We start from the raw sequence: 21,381 nt of genomic DNA, 5'->3' as shown, positions 1-21,381 counted from the left end.
TTTCCATTCCGACGGAGACAATATACAGTAGATGCAGTATCTGAGTCTCACCTGTGTGAAGGTGTCTTTTAGGCTGTAGTCCACCAACACCATGAGGAGGATGGCGATGGGTACTCCAAAATCACCAATGATCCTACGGAACTGAACAACACAAGATATTTTAACACAAACTGCAGGCTACTGTATGTTAATGCCAGTCATATCAGATGCTCACAATGAAGTACAAGATTATTTTCCTCCACCCATGTACTTAACTCATACAGTGCCCCGGGCCACAAGTGGCCGCTAGAGTGCCAGAAATCTCTCTATAGACCTTCGCTCTAGCTTCCGTCGACACTGTCCCAAGTGCCTTGGGATTTCACTCCAGCCAATGCTATGTGGGACGAGAGGAGGAAGCTAGCTGACACGTAGCCAAAATGCTAACCCCTTTAGAAGCCCGATCTAAAGCTATTTCAGTCGCAAAAAACTTTCTCTTTGGGTCTGGGAACACAATCCGGAGAAAATCCTGTCTAAAGATGTGATTTATTATTGGAGTGGGCGGCGCGATGCGGCCGTTAGCGCGACTACGGCCTGTGTATGGCCGAGTGTTGGCCCGGACCATGGATGGACGTTTAGACCGGGGCTTCGTTGAGGCCTCCGATTATATAATTCATTTTATTAAATATCCCGGACTACTTCGGGATAGGCACCCCAGAATACGTCGCGCCGCCGACAGTATAGATTGAGGTTTTTTTGGGGGGCTCTAAACTTTATTTTAAACCATTTTCAATGGAATAAATCGTCGGACCATCTAGCGTCTCTCGTTGGCTAGCGCTGGACGAGCAAGGACCACCCACGTTGCTCCAAGCAGCTCGGGGTAAGTAAAATAGCAAATAAAATATTGGATTGGATTGAAATAAAGCCGAACTTGTTCGGGATAGGCACAAAAAGGGTTAAGACTTGGTACCAATATACAGTACAGGGGATTTTATGCACATCCCATGGGGCATTATAAACTTTTCATTTGGCTGATAATCATGGCAAACATGATTATAAGCATTTATAAAGACGGTTATAATGCCTTATAAATATGATTATCATGCATTATAGACTAGACCTTTAAACGCCGCTGACATTTAAAAAAAGGGAGGAAAAAACAGCTCTTTTATTCGCCAATATTTTGTGGGAATGCACAATAAGCCAATCAAATTAATTTACTGTACTTCTGTACATTCTCTTCCCCTCGCCCATAGCAACTTCCTTGCAATAAACGAGGAAGTGACTCTACACGAAATTATCTTTTATATATAAATCTGTGTATATAAAAAATATATTTCCACACAAATCAGTTTGTTACATCAACATGGTTCATGTGAATGTTTGTTTATGCTTATTTATTGAAATGGCGAAAACGCTAAAATTAAGAGCTCTCTGGGTCTCTGGCGAGAGGGCAGGCGTGACTGTCCCCAGCTAGCAGCTCTCTAGACCGGGTACAGGTGGGAGACAGACAGCCTCTTCCTGGCCGGGGAGAAATGCTGAAACTATCGCTATCGGTCGTACACTGTGTTGCATGCGTGCGTGCGTGTGTGTGTGTCTGTGGTTCAGCGGGGCTGGAGGAGGAGACATACAGACATACAGTACAGGCTACAGCACGTGACATCACGCTCCGTTTCAGACTGTTTTCAGAGAGACCACGTGACATACTGTATCATACATGATAATTTCGGGCCGTGTCACAGGATCTTTACTTAAAGTGTTACCAAGTCAAATAAAGGCTCTAGTCTTTCTTTACCCTTCCGGGGAAGAAGGCGCTGTTCTTGAACTTGCGTAGGTAGAAGGCGATGAAGAAGGTTCCGGCCATGAGCACCAGAGAGAGCAGGGCGGTGTTGGGCTCCCCGGTGTTCTCAGGGATGAAGGGGACGCTGCTGCTGTTGCTGCTGTTGCCCATCAGTAATGTAGTGATGTTCCCTGTCACGGCGTCTCCGTCAGTAACGTTGTTCTTACCGGGACAGCGCTTCAGCGGGAACTCCTTGAAGATCTGCCCGGTAACAACAACCACAGAAACTCCCATTAAAAAAAACACAAATTTTTCAAACAAAACGTGTGTGCTCACACACGCACGCACGCACACACGCACACACAAAGTATATGCACACAGGGGCAACACTATGTAACTTTCCTCTTTCTACCCCGGATTTGAACCTGATTTCCTGCTTAAGTACTGCTTTCTTTTTTACCATTGAGCTAATAGAGCCGGCCTGTTTGTTCGGGGGGATAAATTGAATCTTGAAATCATCAGGTCAGAATTCGTGTCAGATCCTGTGTCTAGGTGAGGCGTGACCTTTGACACGATCAAAATGTCTCAATAAAAAAGCAGGGAGACAAAATAAAACCACCCAAATGGTTTTAAAGCACAACTTTCCTTAACCTAATGGGACATTTGGGGAAGTGCACACTTGTTTTGACCCCAGGATTTGAAATGATGTCTTCCAAAAAACATATGGTTGCCTCTACCGTTGAATTAATCATTTTAATCTCTGGAGTGTTACGTCCTATTATAGATTACGCTGAAATTCTGTATCAGACCTACCGCAGGCAATTATCTTAAGCCCCTTAATGCTTTATATAACTCCTTAATCTTATATTATACTTTATATAACTCCAAGTGCAGGTTTGTCTTGAGGCGCCCCTATGGAACTTATCACTGCCTCATGTACAACCCACTCAACTGGCTGCAGCCTATATCAAGAAGGCAATAATAATATGTGGTTATCACAAAATCTTAAGGCACAGCGAATAAGAATCTGTGCAGTAAGTATGCAACCCCCCACACCAAAAGGTCTTATCTCCAGTCTGTAGCCCGGCCCTACCCTGGCCAGCTTGATGAAGGTCTCGCAGATGAAGATGAGGGAGATGAGGAAGGAGAAGATCTCCTGGGTGAAGCGGGAGACGAAGCGCACCAGGAAGCTTCCCTCGAAGGCCACCATGACCACCACGATGATGACCAGCCAGAAGCCGATCCACACGCGGCCCGTCAGGTACTCAATCTCGTTCCCTTTGCAGAACTGTTGAGGCAAGTTCAGGTAATGCAATCATTTACACTTGCTTGCGTGCTGCTGTGACAGATCTACACGCTTGTAGATTAAAGTAATAAGTGACTATAGGTATTTTATAATGGCTATAATGGCCTTCATCACTCAGTAGTGAGCTTGCAGATGTGCTACTTTTGATGTTTTTGTGTGACACTGTAGGATGATCAAGTGGGGCATTAATTTACAGAAAAACACAAAAAGTTCAAATATGGAGATAAGAGGTTTCTGACCGACAGCAATGATATACAGTCTTTCTCCACAATCTCTACTGCTAAACCGAATGGAGATCCATCCACTCACAGTGAGTGAATGGATCTCCATTTGGGTGAGCGATGAGTGACTCACTGAGTAGAAGGCCTCCTCAAAGACCAGCAGAGGTCCAGAGAAGCCCACGATGAGCAGAGGCTGGGCTCCCAGGAGACAGAAGATGATGCCCTGCACGGCCGTGGACACGATCAGCTCTGACACACCGATGAGCCCGTCTGTCTTCTCACCTAACACATACACACACAGCCTGTTGAAGGGAAACCAATCCTGCCTGCTACTTCATACCAATTTTATACCACAACAGCACACACTGACATTAGATGATACCAATGATAGTTGGTATCAACTATCAACGAGTCTATCGTGATGATAGTTTGTTCTGTACTTGTATGGAATGGCAATAAAACTCCTTGAACCTCTTTCTCAAAACAGCCTTATTTCTACTTATATACCCCCTTATTTTTTAATAATTTCATATACACTTAACTGTGCTTATAACATTACGTTTGTTTTGTAGTTGTTTTAAAATGGAACATAACGCAATTAAAAATGTATATAAAAAAGAATAAACAAAATCATTCCGTTTTTAGTTTTTTTTTGTCTCCAAACAGTTACACTTTAAACCATTTTCCAAAAAATGAATTACTGTTGGAAAAGAGTGGAAAGTGTGTGTGTGTGTGTGTGTGTGTGTGTGTGTGTGTGTGTGTGCGCGTGCGTGCGCATGCGTGTGCAGCAGCGCAGCAGCGCGTGTAATGGATCTTAACACAGTGACAGACCCGCTAGCTTTCCAACAGTTCCACTTACCAAGAAGGCCTCCAAATGTGATCGCCGGGGAGAGAGCGGCGAAGTAGATGAAGACGACAGCAGCCATGCACTGGGCGTTCAGGGCGTCCTTGAAGTCACTGACATACTTGGGGTATCGGCGGCGCACGTCTCTGATCAGCCCTCCGAAGGGCCGTCCGGTCCTCTTCAGGGGGTCGTCTGAGGTTTTCGAAGGCTGAAGAAGAGCTTCTGACAGCAGAGGAGTGAGTGGGAAGAACATTTTATTACGGGATAAGTCCGGTTTCTACTTTTCTGACCGAGATCTTTTGTCCGGACTTCTAATATTTCTTAACGAACCAAAAGGTTAAAGTACTAGTCTGATAGTAATGATTGCTATAGAGTGTTTGTTCAATAACAGGAGTCTCCCCATCTCTCCACCACATTTTCAGGTGGGTTGCCAAATTTCAGCCAATGAGGGGAGTACCCATTTATTAGCTAGTGTTCCAGTTCCAATTTTGTCTGCTCATTTCTTTGTGTCATCACTTCCAATTTCACTTGTTCATTATGTATCCTGTGTGCATTCATTTACAAGTGGGCATGACCATTGGGCAAGTAGAATGTGAAGTAGTCTATGTGCCTCATAGACCTTAGTGTCATACTCATAACCCTGATGATATGTACAGTAGAAGGTGCTTCATACCTTTGTCCTCCAGGCTCTTGGGCTCGGCCATCATCTTGACCCCCTGCTCCTCCCTCTTGCGCAGCATCTCCTTCTGGAAGCGCGCCACAGAGCGGAGCAGCTCGTCCCCGCCCATCTCGGAGGGCGGCAGCACGATGCTGCAGTCCAGGAAGCTGTTGATGGCGTTCAGCAGGTCCTGTCTCTCGTCCGCCATGTAGGCTGCCTCGTGGAAGTGCTGCATGAAGCCACACAAAGCAGAGAGAATTATTTATATCGACAGATATAGCATTGAGGCAGCTGTGTTCATTTCATCAACTGAAACCATGACGAAAAATGTGCGTCGACTACCTTTTTTTCACTGACGAAAAAACAGAATAAAAACTTCGCTATGATTACTAAAACTAAGACTAACTTGATTGACAATCAAATAATGTCTAAAATGTTAGGGAGGGGTTTATGTTTGATTGTACTCGGTTAGAGCTTGTAGATCGGCCATTTTCAGCATGCAAGTGTAAAAACAGGTATTACGACTCCATCGAGGCTCGCCAAAATCTTTTTTTGGCGACGAAATCAACTGTAGATTTAGTCGAATATATTCTTGTTATTTAGTTGATTGATTGATTGATTGAAGAATTTATTAGAAGTTTGCAATAGAAAAAAGTACAGTTTCATGACAGTACAAATCACTGGTACAAGGTCAACTAAAAGGAGATCCTAGAAAGCCGAGGCTTATTTCCACAGGAACCACACTTTAAGTATCTCATATAACATTGAAAGACAGACGGATAGAACATAGTACTTTATCTAGGATAATATCAGTTTCAAAAGCATAACATCAAATACAAAGGCAGAAAAAAGAATAATAAAAAAGGGGGGGGGGCATGGGGGCTTAGGCTTAGTCTATTTACAAGTCACAGGTAGCAGCTGTCTGAAGGTGACTTTTCATACCAATTTTGAAGGAGGCTAGGGATTTGCTCTCCTTTAGGGCTTGAGGAAGGGCGTTCCACATGTTGATGGTGTAGCAGGAGAACGAGTTAGAGCCTTGTTTAGTGTTAAATCTACGTTGATGATGATTAGTGGAGCTGCCTCTGGTGTTGTGGTCGTGAACATCCTTGACCTTTAAGAAGTAGTTTGTCAGGTACATGGGAATCTTGGAGGTGTAGTGTATCTTGTACACCAGGCCCATTGCAAGATGCTGTACTCTGTCAGCTACTTTGAGCCATCCCACGCTTTCGTGGTGATGATCGGTAAGGTGGGTCAGAGGAGGGAGACCAAGCACAACCCTAATTAGTTTGTTTTGGGCTGTTTGAAGCTTTAACTTTAAGGCGGCTGGGGCGTCGCGATACCAGACAAGGACTCCGTAATCAATGAGGGGCCCAATAAGAGCTCCTCCTAGTGTCTTTCGGGATTTAGTATTGATCAGCGGGGCAACCCTTTGCAAGAAGCGAATTCATTGGTTGACTTTATTGATAACCTTGGTGGTCATTTTTTCACTGGATAGGTTAGCCTCCAGGATGCAACCCAGGTAGCAGATGTAGTTTTTTCTTTCTATCACAGTGTCACCTACTTTAATTGTGAAGTTCTCAACTAGGCTAAGTTTCTGACTAGATCCAAAGAGGATACATTCAGTTTTGCCTAGGTGAATTGAGAGTCTGTTGTCATTGAGCCAGGTGCAGATCTTGTTAGGTTCACAGTTAAGGGCCTTTTCAACCTTGTCAACTAAAACATTTCAGATGACTAAGATATGACTAAAACTAAATAAAGATTTGCTGTCACAATTAACAATGAAACAAAGCAAAATAAGTATAAGAGAAAAGGGCTTTTCAAATGCTTTGCCGATTGAATCAACAAACTAGACCAGCGATTGCGAGTATCACATTCGTATTTTACGTTGATGAATTTAATACATAGGACCACAATGGTGTTATCCTTTTAGCATTAATGTCTTAATGTACCCATTTACATTTCTGACAAATGAAGTATTTAATCAGTTAGAAGGAAACAAAGGTTGAATATGCGTTAATTCTGTTCCCCACTGCACCACCTCACACCCACCTTGTCAGACATGAGCGTGGAGATGGAGCGTCCGATCTGGTGGTAGTCCATGCTGGTGCTGGGGGGTCCCAGCAGCACGAAGATGAACCTGCAGGGCACCGGGACCTCCAGGACAGAGTCCAGCTCTACCGCCTCCTCCAGGCGCACAAACGCCATGGTGGGCTGCTCCAGGAAGTCAACGCTGCCTGAGAACACCCCAAGACACCAGTTAACATACAACAATAATGAGTATTACCAGTCAGACCCCTGACCTAAGTGTCATTTATAATGAGGGGTGGAGTAAAAACAGGATTTCAGGCCAGATTTCAACTCCACGGCTGCTGGTCGAAAGGACGAGCAGCAAAACTCACCCACGAGGACAACCGTGGCCTCAGCGTTCTCTGGGATCTTCTCCAGGAGTTTCAGCTCGTGTTTGGATTTGGAGCGATGCATGCCTGAACCTGCTGCCGGAGTGGACTCCTTCTGCAGAACATGGAGAGAACAAGACAATGGAATCGTGGATCCACGTGGGAACGGCAAGGCTCAAATGTGGATCTTGTTCTTTAAATGTCTTCACATCTGCCCAGCCTGTGATCTGTGACATACCGTATCTTAAAGTAAGATTGAGGGTCTATAATAATGTATTATAATTGCATTTATAATGCAATCAGCTGCCTGTGTTTGACTTTCGTTCCGACCACACGGCCTTACCTGCAGCTCGTGCTTCTCGACGTCGATGCGTGTGATGTCCGACTCAACCGCGATGGTGGTGGTGCCCATCAGGGGGTCCGTGACGGAGGGCTCGGCGTGCTGGGTGTGGTTGGCGCTGTGGTGGTGGGCGATCAGGCTGCCCAGGCTGGCCGCAGAGATGTTCCTGGGGAACGGGCTGGTGTGCTCCTTCTCATCGCTCGGGTGACTGAGGGGAGGAGGGGAGGGACAGGCAGGGGTGAGGAGGACGATACCTAGTACAAGAGTTCTCAAACCTTTCAGGCTGTGACCCCCCAAAATAATTGTACTTGAACTGGGGACCCCTAACAAGCACAAGGAGTTTAGGCATTACATTTAGTTTGACTCGGTTCCACAGATGAATATTGTGAAAACAGCCAAACTACAAACTCATAACGCCTCACAAAGCGAGGCGTTGTGAGCTTGTAGATCGGCTATTTTCACAATGTTTTTCTCTTTCTTAATATTTCACAATTTGGCCAATTTGGTATTAAAACAGTCATTACATTGTCACTTTAGAAATGTGCAGATAGATTTGTTTACTGCCGAGTGAGAAAATAATGTTGCATATTAAGCTAACCATCAGGGGACCCGTCAAAATAATTTGGAGACCCCCCTGGGGGAACCACTTGCTTTAGACCATGCACCATAGTGTTCAAATAGGGCACTTTAGTCTTGCTCCATGCTTATCATCATTTCCATCAATAAACCAAGCTATGAAAAGTGAAACCTGTGTTTGAGCAGCAGTGCCCTCAGGACGTTGGCACGGTCCTCAGCCTTGATCTGGTCAGAGATGATCATCTGCTCCACCACCTGGTGGGCGATGCCAGGCAGGCTCTTCTGGTCCAGGTCCAACAGCACAGCTCCTGAGGAGGAACATCACACCGGGCTAAGAGTGGGGCGTTTGGGCTAGCCTATGAGCTCCTATACAATACTCCTATACAATACTGTAGATTTCTAAATAGTAGCACTACTCCCCACCCAAAATAAAAATAAACATTGGAGCTATTATTTGCAGTTTATTTCAATTGTAACTGTAACCTGGTGTAGGCTGGTGCAAAAATAAATAAAAGCCTGCTCAAAATGCTGCCTGGTTCCTTTTAAACACGGGGGTCCAAATACATTGTGTGGATTAAACGCCAGGGAAATACCTAAATATTGTATATTATGCACATACAAGTGCGTGCCCTCTCCTGCAGTCTGTCTCTCTTGCGTCCATGCCTACATTGTCCGTCTGTCCGTCTCTAGCTGTCCTCATCACTCCCATTGAATTTTTCGTCTGTCTCTCTCTTTTGATCCCATATTACACACAGTCTCACCGTGTGAGATGGTCTTGCGGAGTTCCAGCAGGCTGCGGAAGGACAGCGAGGCGACGTGGGGCTTCCCCCAGCGGTCGGTCTCTTCCTCCACGTCCTCCTCAAACTTGATCCAGCGAGCCGTCTCCTTCCACTGCATCTCCTGGTTCTTGTCCATGATCAGCTCGTTCAGCTCCACAAACACCTGAGTAGAGAACCATAGACTGTAAGAAACATAGACGAAGGGAACCGTCACATTACTACCAATCTGGCTAGCCAATCGTCAAAGAAAAGGTCCTTTTCATTCGACTAACTGGAGCTCAGTTAGTCTGTTTTTGAGAGATTACGTTACTACAGATCCGCTTTGAAGCCACTTTTTTGCTGAATTCAAATCCACCATCTTGGAACTTCTGCTTCCGAAAAGTAACAGGAAACGAAACGCTAGGTCTGGTCTTCACTCACTGGAAGCTATAGAAGCATACTGTACCCTACTTTATCACTGGAAGCTATAGAAGCATACTGTACCCTACTTTATCAATGGAAGCTTTAGAAGCATACTGTACCCTACTTTATCAATGGAAGCTATAGAAGCATACTGTACCCTACTTTATCAATGGAAGCTATAGATGCATACTGTACCCTACTTTATCACTGGAAGCTATAGAAGCATACTGTACCCTACTTTATCAATGGAAGCTATAGAAGCATACTGTACCCTACTTTATCAATGGAAGCTATAGAAGCATACTGTACCCTACTTTATCAATGGAAGCTATAGAAGCATACTGTACCCTACTTTATCAATGGAAGCTATAGAAGCATACTGTACCCTACTTTATCAATGGAAGCTATAGAAGCATACTGTACCCTACTGTATCACTGGAAGCTATAGAAGCATACTGTACCCTACTTTATCAATGGAAGCTATAGAAGCATACTGTACCCTACTTTATCACTGGAAGCTATAGAAGCATACTGTACCCTACTTTATCAATGGAAGCTATAGAAGCATACTGTACCCTACTTTATCAATGGAAGCTATAGAAGCATACTGTACCCTACTTTATCAATGGAAGCTATAGAAGCATACTGTACCCTACTTTTTCACTGGAAGCTATAGAAGCATACTGTACCCTACTTTATCAATGGAAGCTATAGAAGCATACTGTACCCTACTTTATCACTGGAAGCTATAGAAGCATACTGTACCCTACTTTATCAATGGAAGCTATAGAAGCATACTGTACCCTACTTTATCACTGGAAGCTATAGAAGCATACTGTACCCTACTTTATCAATGGAAGCTATAGAAGCATACTGTACCCTACTTTATCAATGGAAGCTATAGAAGCATACTGTACCCTACTTTATCAATGGAAGCTATAGAAGCATACTGTACCCTACTTTATCACTGGAAGCTATAGAAGCATACTGTACCCTACTTTATCACTGGAAGCTATAGAAGCATACTGTACCCTACTTTATCAATGGAAGCTATAGAAGCATACTGTACCCTACTTTATCAATGGAAGCTATAGAAGCATACTGTACCCTACTTTATCAATGGAAGCTATAGAAGCATACTGTACCCTACTTTATCAATGGAAGCTATAAAAGCATACTGTACCCTACTTTATCAATGGAAGCTATAGAAGCATACTGTACCCTACTTTATCAATGGAAGCTATAAAAGCATACTGTACCCTACTTTATCAATGGAAGCTATAGAAGCATACTGTACCCTACTTTATCAATGGAAGCTATAGAAGCATACTGTACCCTACTTTATCACTGGAAGCTATAGAAGCATACTGTACCCTACTTTATCAATGGAAGCTATAGAAGCATACTGTACCCTACTTTATCACTGGAAGCTATAGAAGCATACTGTACCCTACTTTATCAAGGGGACCACAATTCACTAAACACCTATCATGATAATCAAAAAAAAAAAAAAAAAAAAACTTTAAACAAAGTATTTATGAAAATGTTTCCTACGATAATAAATCATAATAATAAATAAATAAAATCAAGTGTAAAGTCCGGCCAAAACCTCATTCACTTGAACGCAGTGTAAATGCTTCTGCAGCCCGCAGGAGGGGAAATAGCGACATCTGCTGGGCCACTAATGGGAACCGCAATTTTAAGAGCTCTCTCTTGCCGCCTGGAGAGAATGTGGCGTGGACACACACACACATACATGCAGTGAAGACTGATGGTGAGGTAACGGTGGGCATCTTTGGAGAAAATGTCATGCAGGGCCACTCCAGCGCAACATTATAAGTTATTCAACTGCAACATCAAACCAAAAACAGCAGATCATTTTGTGTCATGTTTTAAATTTGTTACATCTTACCATTAAAACCAAATTACACGTTAATAATTGTTAAAATACAGTTGACATGCTCACTGTACCAGCATACTGTACCTGTAGAGTGATGTATACAGTAAGTAAGCCATTAGGAGTCACATCACCCCGTCATTGTTACAGTTTGGGAAACGCAACACAAGCTAGCGTTAACAAATTGCCATACACACTTTGTCCACCAGGAGCGACCAGTGAGACTTCTCTGAGTAAAAGCAACAGATCGGTGGAATCCCCATGCTGATCAATCAGACATTAAATGACACACCAGACCAACAACGCTACGACAAAGGCCTAAAAAACACAACAGCATCAATTACTAATATCCTACGCAATTAAATGTGCAAACGTACAGCCTCGCATCTCCATGCCTGCAAGACCTTCAAACCTGGCTTTACGGGTGGCGGTGGCCCAAAGCACCCCCTCACCTTCTGGCGGGGAGCCATGTGACTACAGAAGTCCAGGTGTAAGCCCTCTGGCCGCGAGGCTGAGCGGTACCAAACCACCGGTAACGACTGGAGCGGAGTGAGAGGAATGGACTCAAACACAAGACACTACCAAACACCAAACTCACATAGAACAAACACTCACACACCTGACAGGGACCGGTTGTTTACCTATCTATCTTGCTGGGGGCCTGTGTCCATTTGAGTGTGTGTGTGTGTGTGTGTGTGTGTGTGTGTGTGTGTGTGTTGCCATGTCTGCTTATTATAAGCGACATTGGGCTTCTTTTTCGAAAGTGTAGTTGCTTAGTTGGGGATGTAGCCAATGTATACAGTCTGCAGGTTTAAAGTGCTCATGTGGCCTAAATAGTCGCTTATTTTGTGCTTGTGTTCCTAGGCCTGGTTGCTTATTTCTCTCACAAAATCTGGCAGCACGTGTGTGTGTGTGTGTGTGTGTGTGTGTGTGTGTGTGTGTGTGTGTGTGTGTGTGTGTGTGTGTGTGTGCGTGCGTGCGTGCATGCGTGTAAATAAAACATGGCTCCCTCTCTCTCTCTCTCTCTAGAGCTCCCCGTCGTGTCTGATTACCTGAGCGCCTCTCTTCCCCCTTTCTTTTCCACATGTGAAAGGAAAGAACTCAATTCATTTTTAATTGTGACCCCCCCCCCCCCCCCCTCTTCCCTCCCTCCGCTGTCTCATTCACAAAGGAGATGGGCGGGTGGGGTGGGGTGGGTGGGGGGGGTGTCGGGCTGGCTGAGCCGCACCTGAGAACTGTAAACAGAGGGAAAACTTTTCCCAGGATTTTTTTTTTACTGAAAAACAAGACAAAAACGATTGTTTTCTAAAAAACACCACAGCTTTGAAGCAGAACGTAAGATTCTAAAATAAATATATTACATCTCTAACTGTGAAGAAATTCAAACTGAGATAGCTTAAAACTGTTACATTATTTTATAGAGGGGAAATGTGACTTCTCAGCCTCGTTGAGTTCCTAAGTCTGACATCAAACTTTTCGATTGAAAGTGTTACAAAAATAGACTAATCAGCCGGGCGATTTTACTCATATGGAAGCATCAGCTGACGGTAAAAAAGTACTAATTTATCCAAAGAGTACAATTTATTCAAAAAAATCTCAAAACACAGACTATTATCAAAATGTAACTCAATAACATAAACAAGTCACATACCTGACTGCAGATGACAAGACAATAGCCTGGCTGATTTGTTTATTTTTGGAACACAGTTCCAGTGACGCAATCCAAGATTTCTCGATGGGGATTTTCAATAGAAAAAAGACGTCTTTCACACAGGGGTAGCGGGAGTGAAGCCAGGACTTCGGTACTCTATTTAGGGTCCCGGACCCCCTGTGGAAGACCCCTGACGTGGTAGATGTTTTCTCGGGTGTGGTGTGGGGGTCTCACCTCATGTGGGGTACGGTCCTGCTTGCGGGTGCGAACGCTGGGCTCCTTGTGCTCTTTGTGGTCTTTGCCTGTGTGCACCACCTGGCCCTTGGTGCTCTTCCTGACCAGGTGCCTCCGCACGCCGGGAACATCTTCAAAACGATGGCCTTGGAAGAGAAACAACCACAACAATGGATAACCACTTAAACCACTGGTTCAAAAACACTTTTTCTTTTTCATGAATTAAAACCAAAATTCAATTAAGAAAGAAAAATCAAAGAAAAGAAGAAAAAAAAAGAAAAACGTGTTGTGAGCTTGTAGATCTGCTATTTTCACTAGTTTGGGTCCCGGGCGAATGTCTCATTTCTATTTTGTGTCACAGGTTAAAAAGTTTGGGAACCACTAACTTAAACCACTTAAAACCCAACTTCCTAATTGTGGGGAAAGCTCTAGCAGAATAATTGTGGATATTTCCAGCTAAAGCTTTCCCCCCCAAAAAATGGGCAGGGAAACCGTGCAATATGCGGTTGATGAGCAGTGACTTTACACAATGGCACAGTTTAGCACCTGCAGACCCCCTTGACCTGACGGATCAAATCTCAGTCCTCCAAAGTCACAAAGAAGGCCAGGTGAAGGCCGGGTGGCTCTAGCTTTTGTTCTTGTATATGCCCAGTAGGATGGATAGGGTTACTGTATGCTGGCAGCACACAAAGCACTGAGAGGGTCAGAGACAGAGACCAGGATGGTAGGGAGTACGGTACAGTACACAGCATCAACGCTGTGGGATTCTTGGTCTGAAACTGCTTAACCACCTAAGCCCAATTCAAAATCTTTCAGAAATATATAATGACATGCACAAAAGAGGGGACGACCAGGGTGAAAGTGGTTAAACTTCAGTCCGTTTCGGCATTACACTAATATGCGAGGTACTACAAACCTGAGTGAACACTCAAATATCTGTGAAATAACAATATTAATACATAAAGGTCTGAGCAGTGATGCATAATGTGCCATCATCAAATCCAGTGCAACAACTTACCTTCATCCGTGGCTGCGTGTCCTAACATGTAACAAAGAGTGAAGCTTCTGTGGTTTTGTTGACAATATTTAAGCTCATTACTTAGAACTAGCATGTTGTCCCGGAGAAGGAAAAACAAGAGGTTTGGCTGCGTACCAGAGCATGTTGCTCTTTTGTTTAATTCAGCGTTTTGCTTCATTTGCTTCACTATTCACAGAACTGTAGTGTAAGTACCAAAGTCCAATGTCAAGTGTCTCCATGATGCGTCTCTGATGTGGGAGACTCCTGCCCTGGAGTCGGAAAATTTGTGGCACACATAAGAAAATGTAGAGGTGTGCATTGGGCTAAAAGTCTGGCATAGTGGCACGTGACCCCACACTGCTCAAACCGGATTCCAGTTTTCCTGTGGTGAGTTTTGAAAAAGCTGTCCGACGCCTGACCTCCACATGGCTTTGAAACCATCAGAAGTCATTAAGGAGCAAAGTTGTTAACTAGCACAGGTCGAACAAAAGGGGAGGAACTGTGATGTTATAATTCCTATTGTTGAGCAGTGGCCAACTTACACAGAGACACTTTTCCAGGTATATTTATTACGAGTAGGAAATAAAAGAAGCTACAGAGGAATGACTAGATGGCACACAGTTTGGTAGAGGGTGATTTATACTGCCAGCTGGTGTCGCACAACATCGCAGTGCCAATGTATTTTGAACTTTTATTTTTGGTGCAAGGACACACCGTGCGACCAAGTATCGATCCGGGCATTAGCTTAACAATAATGGCTACACATCTCCTGTATCTCTCTGTACCCTCACTGCTTAGCTTCCTTCCCTTTTGCCCCTAATGACTTCACGGGTCGTGAACAGGGGCCAGGTTTCTCAGTTAAGACACTGGTATTGACCCGGGCCCCGTTCCAGGGGCCTTGGGTGACAGCGGGGGCGGGTAATTTAATTACACCGGCCTGTCTGCCCGCTCTCTCTCTCTCTGGATGAGCTGCTTCTATTTCACAGAGGAGTCTGCTAATGCCCGCTCTGACGTAAATCACCCTGCCCTGGACCAGCAACCCACATGCTGGGTTAAAGGGACCAGGTACGTCACAGGTCAGTGGGGGCCCCTCCCCCCCCAAGGGCTACCCAGAAGGAACTCACGCCACGGTACCCCCTTGTTAATGAACCGTGCTTCGAGCTGGCAGATCTACTACTTTTGATGCTTTTGTGTGACACTGTAGTATGATCAGTGATATAAAGTAACTAACTATGTATTCAAGTACTACTACCTATGTACAATTTTGAGGTATTCTTACTTTACTGGAGTATTTAAAAATGTCTGTACTTCTACACTACATCTCTCAAGGCAAATATTTTACTTTTACGCCACTACATTTATTTGAAAACTTTAGTTACTAGTTACTTTGTAGATTATTAGTACAAAACATACATTAACCACTTCAGGACCTACATTATATACATTTCAGCCATTTGAAAATAGCAGATCTACAAGCTCACAATGAGCTTGTAGATCTTCCATTTTCAAAAGATCTTTTGACATTTGAAAATTTGGGACATAGTACTGCACAAAGAGAACTTTTTTTTTTATGAGTACATTTTGATACCAATACTTTTGTACTTTTACCCACTTAAATTCCGGACTTTTACAGTATTTCTACATTGCAGTATTGATACTTTTTCCCACCACTGAGTACAATCAAGTAGGGCACTAATTTACGAGGGAAAAAAACCCACAAAAAGTTAAAATAGGAGAAAAACGTTTTCTGCCCGACCACAACAATAAGTTAAAACAGAGCCAACCCCCCGGCTCCACCGGGGACGTCGATCGTCGTATCAGCGTCAACGCTGGGAACGCTCCCTTTTTAATTATTGAAGGGTGCTCCACTGCTGACGCTGACGTCGGAACACCCAAATTCATTTTTTGACGCCGTCCGACGCCGGCACGACGCCGTCTTTTTGGTGGAGCCCTGGCCTTAATGACCACCCATGGTGGTATGAAAAAGTTCTCTATGTAGTTACTCACTCTTTATTCCGTCCAGGTCGGCCGAGGCCAGTGTCTGTGCCTCGGTCTCGTCGGTGGGGATGCGCTGGTATTTGGCCGACTCTGCGCCCGTCATGTTGCCCGTGCGTCTGCGCTCCTGCAGGTCGTAGCCGCGGCTGGCGGAGGATGCCCGGGCCAGTGGCGGGTGGCCCGGCTGGGCTGTGGTGGTGGTGGGGAGGACCGGGCTGGGAGACTCAGAGGAAATCACCTTTCTGTCCAAGCAAGGAAACCAAAAAATTAAGAATGAGGCCAAAGCTGATGTCTATGTAAACCATGTGCAAAGAGGTGATTTCCTTGTATTGATCCAAATGTTTTTTTAATCAACTCTCCTCCACCTGATATCAGGACAACTTGTGCCAAATGCTCTGCGATGATGGAAATAAGGAAAAGGGTGTACGTGAGAGGTGTATCTCCCCGGACACAATTTATGTTTGGTGGAAGAGTAAATGTCATAGGCGGAGCCTTAAAGTGGGTGAGGTGTACTTGTGTTTTCCAGAGACAGGTGATGTATGGCCCAGTGAGGGGACAGTTATTTGGGCCCATCAGGTCAGGCCCCCAGCAGGGGCTCCGGATGCCTGGTACATGGTAACGTACAGTGTGTTGCCCCCCCAGCGGCCAGTAAGGAAAAACTGCCTGTACATCTAACGCAGTAGTTATATTTAGTTGTGTCGTGCTCAGTAAATAGCAGATCTACAAGCTAGCTTGCAACGTGTCACATTAGTGACGCGTTGCAAGCTTGTATATCTGCTATTTACGGCATGCAACACCAAGGTGCAACCAAGTATAAATCAGACTCATGTCTAATCATGACCATTTCACAGAGAGTACCGTGAGAACTTTTCTGGGGACGTGATGAAAACATGGTGTTATGCAACAGTCACAGCGGGGTGTTAGAACCATTACAATACGAGATGGAGAGAGAGAGGCTTCTGGATTTTTCCATGTTTCTTCTAGTCTCTGTCGTACTGGGACTCCCTCTTTCATTGATGTGTCACCCAGGTTGCGCCCCAACCCTTGACATTTAACTTCACAAAAACTATGGCTTAACCTAACCTCAAAACCCCACCCGCCTGGGCAAAACACCGATTGTCGTCCCACTGAAAACAACCAGCATCACTGCCAATCAAGTGCCATATACAGTATATTTGTCATATTCTTTAACCGTTTAGAAAACCTAGAGCAAAAATGTTAAGAGCAGCAGGAGAGTAGGCAAACAAGTGCATCATCGATAATAAAAAGAATCCATCCGCACAGTGATGAACTGCAAGGCACAGGAGATTTATTTCAAGAAGAAACATTACGGTCACTAGTGACCTTCAGGCAAATTTGTTACACATTTAATGTTCTAGAATAGCAGATCTACAAGCTCACGATGTGTTGTGAGCTTGTAGATCAGCCATTTCCACTATGAACACACAGGTGTGCCTTGAAATTTGGACGAGTATAAGTTTGACTCACTCTGTAGAGGTGGCGTCATCGGTGTCGGTGCCCGCGGCGGACTGCGGAACGATGTCCAGCTCACGGGCTGCCTGGGGGCTTTCCGAGCTAGACTTGGCCACATGGACATCCTCATCAGAGACAAAGAACTGTGGTAGGAACCCAAAGAAACACATGAGTACAGTACTATTGAAGAGCTGTGTGTTCATAGTTCATTGTGTGAAGCATCACGTGTTGACAGATGAGAGTCAAGGAAAACTTCCCTTTTGTTTACGATTTAAATTTCTAGAACTGGGTTCTTCAACAACCGAAAATAGCAGATCTACTGTACAAGTATATCAGATATTTTCAAGAAAGATTTTTTAAGGGGGGGGTGGGGGTTAAGTGGTTAATTTCATCCAACACAACACTATACAACGATAGAGTTGTCAAACAAGTCTATGAAATCTATGGAAAAGTTGTATCTGCAACACAATATGTAGTGAGGGGTCCCTGCTTCATCTCTCTCTCAGCTAGCGTCGAATCTGGATCTAGAAAGACAATTCCTTTGTCCTTTTACATGTTTAATACTTGTTTAATAACATGACATAACATTTATTCTATTGAAATCACACCCACAAATGTGATCTTCAAAGCCAGTTGAATCAACACAATGGGTCACACCATTGTGGCCAGGTCAAACAAACCTGTCATGTTCAACAATGATGTACAACAATCTCAGTGTAAGGTAAAACCCAGTGATGAATGATTAAGGCCACACTGAAATATTCATAAGAGGAAAAATATGGCCAGAAGCTTTTTAACCCAATGTACATACAGTACTACTGTATGTGACCAGCTTAGGTAACAGTGGTGACCATGTCATCCACGCAACAGTATATTTCTGACCACTCACTCACCCACAACTAAACGATTTTATAAACATAACATATTGCTAGCATGACCACTAAAAATGCTTAAAATAAAAACACATTGAGAGCTTGTAGATGTAGAAGACATGCTGGCTTCTATGGAATCTAAATGACTGAAATCAGTCATGGCGACTGAGAACGTTAATCCATGAGATTAAACAGAATGCTGTTTTCTCTTTCTTTTCTTTTTTTTTTGAGAAGCCCCCAAATCGCATTAGTACTCGACAACAACACAATTTCTCACGGACTGCAGGGCAGACGGGTCTGTTACACAGACAGACAATCAGGTTATACCTGCACGTCTTTGGCCCCCTCTGACTCAGAGTGAGTAGCCTGGCTCTCCGTCTCTTCTTCCTCCTCCTCTTCATCATCTCCCTCCTCTATGGGGGCCCCGCTGGGCCCCGGGCTGGCGGCCCTGTGGTCTTTGTCCTTTTTCCTCTTCTTGCCACTCTTTTTTCTACGTCCATCCGAGGGCAGTTTGGATAGGGGCCGGTGCATGTGATGAGAGGAGTGACGATGGTCTGGAGGGGACAAAGCATGCAGAAAAAACATTACTTCAGTGCTGGTGGCTACTTTTCTTGTAAATACCGGTATGCATGTATAGCCACTTTCAGACATGCACTGTATTATGGAAGTTGTCCTTTAAACGAAGGGGGCTCTATGTATGAACACATTAACACAACATTCCGGCTCAGTAGGATCGGACATTCAACACATTTTAATGCGGGCAGGACCCTTGACTTATTCTGGGTAATGCTCGATTTGGCTCAAACCGTCCATGTGTGAACGGACACTGTCTAGCGTGTGATGACACTTCTATTGTCAACTAGGGGAGCCTCCCCTCCTGCCGATGTGATTGATGAGAGAGTGAACTGAAAACCAGTTTAATCATTCTGCTTTTTATTAGTGTTCAAGTTGGACATATTCACAGATCGAACATAAACGTCTCTTTACTACTGCAATAGCCTAATTGTAGACGACGACCTTCACCTGACGATTTCCTCTATAGTGTGCAGTCAGCTGTAAAATAGGCTATTTAGAACCCAATGTTTTCTAAAAAAATATTGCATTTGATCCTTGCATCTCCCTGTGTTATATTTAAGTGGGATTAGCTAATGTGTGCGTCCACTACCCAGACCCCGCCTCGCACCCTATCAAACAGAGTATTTACCTTCATGTGTGAATGCATCTGTTACATGTTACATGTATGTTAGAACGGCCAACACCGAATAATATCCCAATATGATTCCCTGGACATTTTCCAGTGTTCATAAAATAAAGTGGCTTAGTTATGCCACTCTGTCACAATGACTCAATGTACTGTATAAGCATCACACAGTATCACAACACTCTGCCTTGAAACTTTTAACTCAATTATCTGACGTGGTTGAATTTCATGGCCAAAAACGGTCAATGTCAGGAAGGTCAATTATAAACACATTGTCATACATAACTTCGGAACTATTCATTGAATAAGGATCCGACTTATTGTATTTGAAAGTTATCTCAAGCATTTTAACTTTCCCTAATTTAATACCCCTAGATTACATAAGATAATTATGTAAAATTGATGTCAGAGTTTGGCGCTCCAAAAAGGAATTGCAGCACTTGCGCCCAAAGCATCCGTCTAGAATCTAGATCTAGCCAATAGTCTGCTTGCTATATGCACAGCAGCCATATTGGAAAGAAATTGGGCCTCTTCCTTACTTCCTTCACAGGTCTCATCAATGATACTGATGAAGGCTCATTCTGGTCAAACAGAGTCAGGGTGCTGATATTGGCTTACTGGAAACAGTGTCTACCAGTGGGTTTCAAAGCGTGGTCCAGGTACCTTGAAATGGGTTCCAAATGGTCCCTTATGGGAATGTAACTCAGAGTGTACAAATGGCCAGGGCAATTTGTTTATTTTTGAATTCCTATATGACACGATTCTAAGATGACCCATTATTTTGTTTTCCATAAAGAAATTAATTTTATGACTCCGGGGAACGAGCCAGTGACATCAGGAATTCTGTACTCTACTGCCCATTTTGCATTTATGTTTGATCGTTTGATTGATTGGCTCTCTAAGATAGATTCAAACCAAGCGCGTGCGTGTGTGTGTGTGTGTGTGCGTGCCTTACACTCAATGTCCTCCTCATGGTAGTTTCGGTCGTCAGGGACCAAAGCGGAGGGGGTGAGGATCTGCTGGAAGCGCTGGACCCCCAGGGCTTTGTTCAGGTCCCCATCGTCCTCCGAGTCCGGCCGCCGATTCCCCCGCAAGGACGAGGCAGAAGACACCTCTGGCTGCAAAGACAGACGAGGGAAGAAACAATGACAACCAAATACCAATACTGCCAAAAAGGGTTTTCTTTTAATCATGTTCAAATGCAACATAATATCGTGCTGTCGTCGGGCAGAAACCTTTTTGTCTTTCATTTTCCCAAAGGATTTTATTGTCAAATTTTACTAGTCATTGTGAGCATGCAGAATTGTAGATTATCAATTTTCACAATATCCATTTGTCAAACCTGAACTCCTACAAGTGTTTGTCAGGGTGAAGGTTCCCCAGTTAAAATATGATTATTTCTGGGGGGGTCACTGCCTGAAATGGTTGAGAACCACTGCCCTACTTGTGATGCGTGTGATGCCCTACAGCGTCACACAAAAGCATCAAAAGTAGCAGATCCACAAGTTCGTTGTCGATGTGCAACTTTTGCCATTTTTGAATTGGAATCCTGAAAAGTAACAGTTTTGGATATAAGGAGGGTTCCAGTGATCTGACAGAAACAATATATTCTTTTTATTACATAGATGAGAAGGAAGCAGAGGAAAACAGAGATATTATATCTTCCCTTTTTGTAAAGCCTTGTTGTCAACTTAAAACATTTCCTGTTTACCATGTGATCACTATACACAGGACGGCGCCGTGTATTTTGAAATGTTTATAC

General features: G+C 44.0%; 1 protein-coding gene across 1 annotated transcript in view; it reads right to left on the bottom strand.

The window, feature by feature from the left end:
- Positions 1–21,381, bottom strand: part of slc4a2b (solute carrier family 4 member 2b) — a 40,693-nt gene that overhangs the window by 8,991 nt on the left and 10,321 nt on the right. Inside the window, exons 2-17 of the mRNA XM_080752274.1 lie at positions 20,575–20,737; positions 18,746–18,972; positions 17,562–17,689; positions 16,086–16,315; positions 13,061–13,206; positions 8,859–9,039; positions 8,270–8,405; positions 7,525–7,729; positions 7,185–7,296; positions 6,835–7,019; positions 4,801–5,014; positions 4,143–4,349; positions 3,417–3,565; positions 2,850–3,044; positions 1,772–2,017; positions 52–141 (exon numbers count right to left, since the gene is read on the bottom strand). Of these exons, the coding sequence (XP_080608400.1) occupies positions 52–141; positions 1,772–2,017; positions 2,850–3,044; positions 3,417–3,565; positions 4,143–4,349; positions 4,801–5,014; positions 6,835–7,019; positions 7,185–7,296; positions 7,525–7,729; positions 8,270–8,405; positions 8,859–9,039; positions 13,061–13,206; positions 16,086–16,315; positions 17,562–17,689; positions 18,746–18,972; positions 20,575–20,737 (2,814 nt within the window). The remainder of the gene's footprint in view (positions 1–51; positions 142–1,771; positions 2,018–2,849; positions 3,045–3,416; positions 3,566–4,142; positions 4,350–4,800; positions 5,015–6,834; positions 7,020–7,184; positions 7,297–7,524; positions 7,730–8,269; positions 8,406–8,858; positions 9,040–13,060; positions 13,207–16,085; positions 16,316–17,561; positions 17,690–18,745; positions 18,973–20,574; positions 20,738–21,381) is intronic.

The sequence above is a fragment of the Nannobrachium achirus genome (assembly GCF_963921795.1).
Source record: "Nannobrachium achirus genome assembly, chromosome: 21".
Lineage (NCBI taxonomy): Eukaryota > Metazoa > Chordata > Actinopteri > Myctophiformes > Myctophidae > Nannobrachium > Nannobrachium achirus.
The sequence above is the reverse complement of the archived record's forward strand: the minus strand, read 5'-3'. Positions and strand labels throughout refer to the sequence as shown.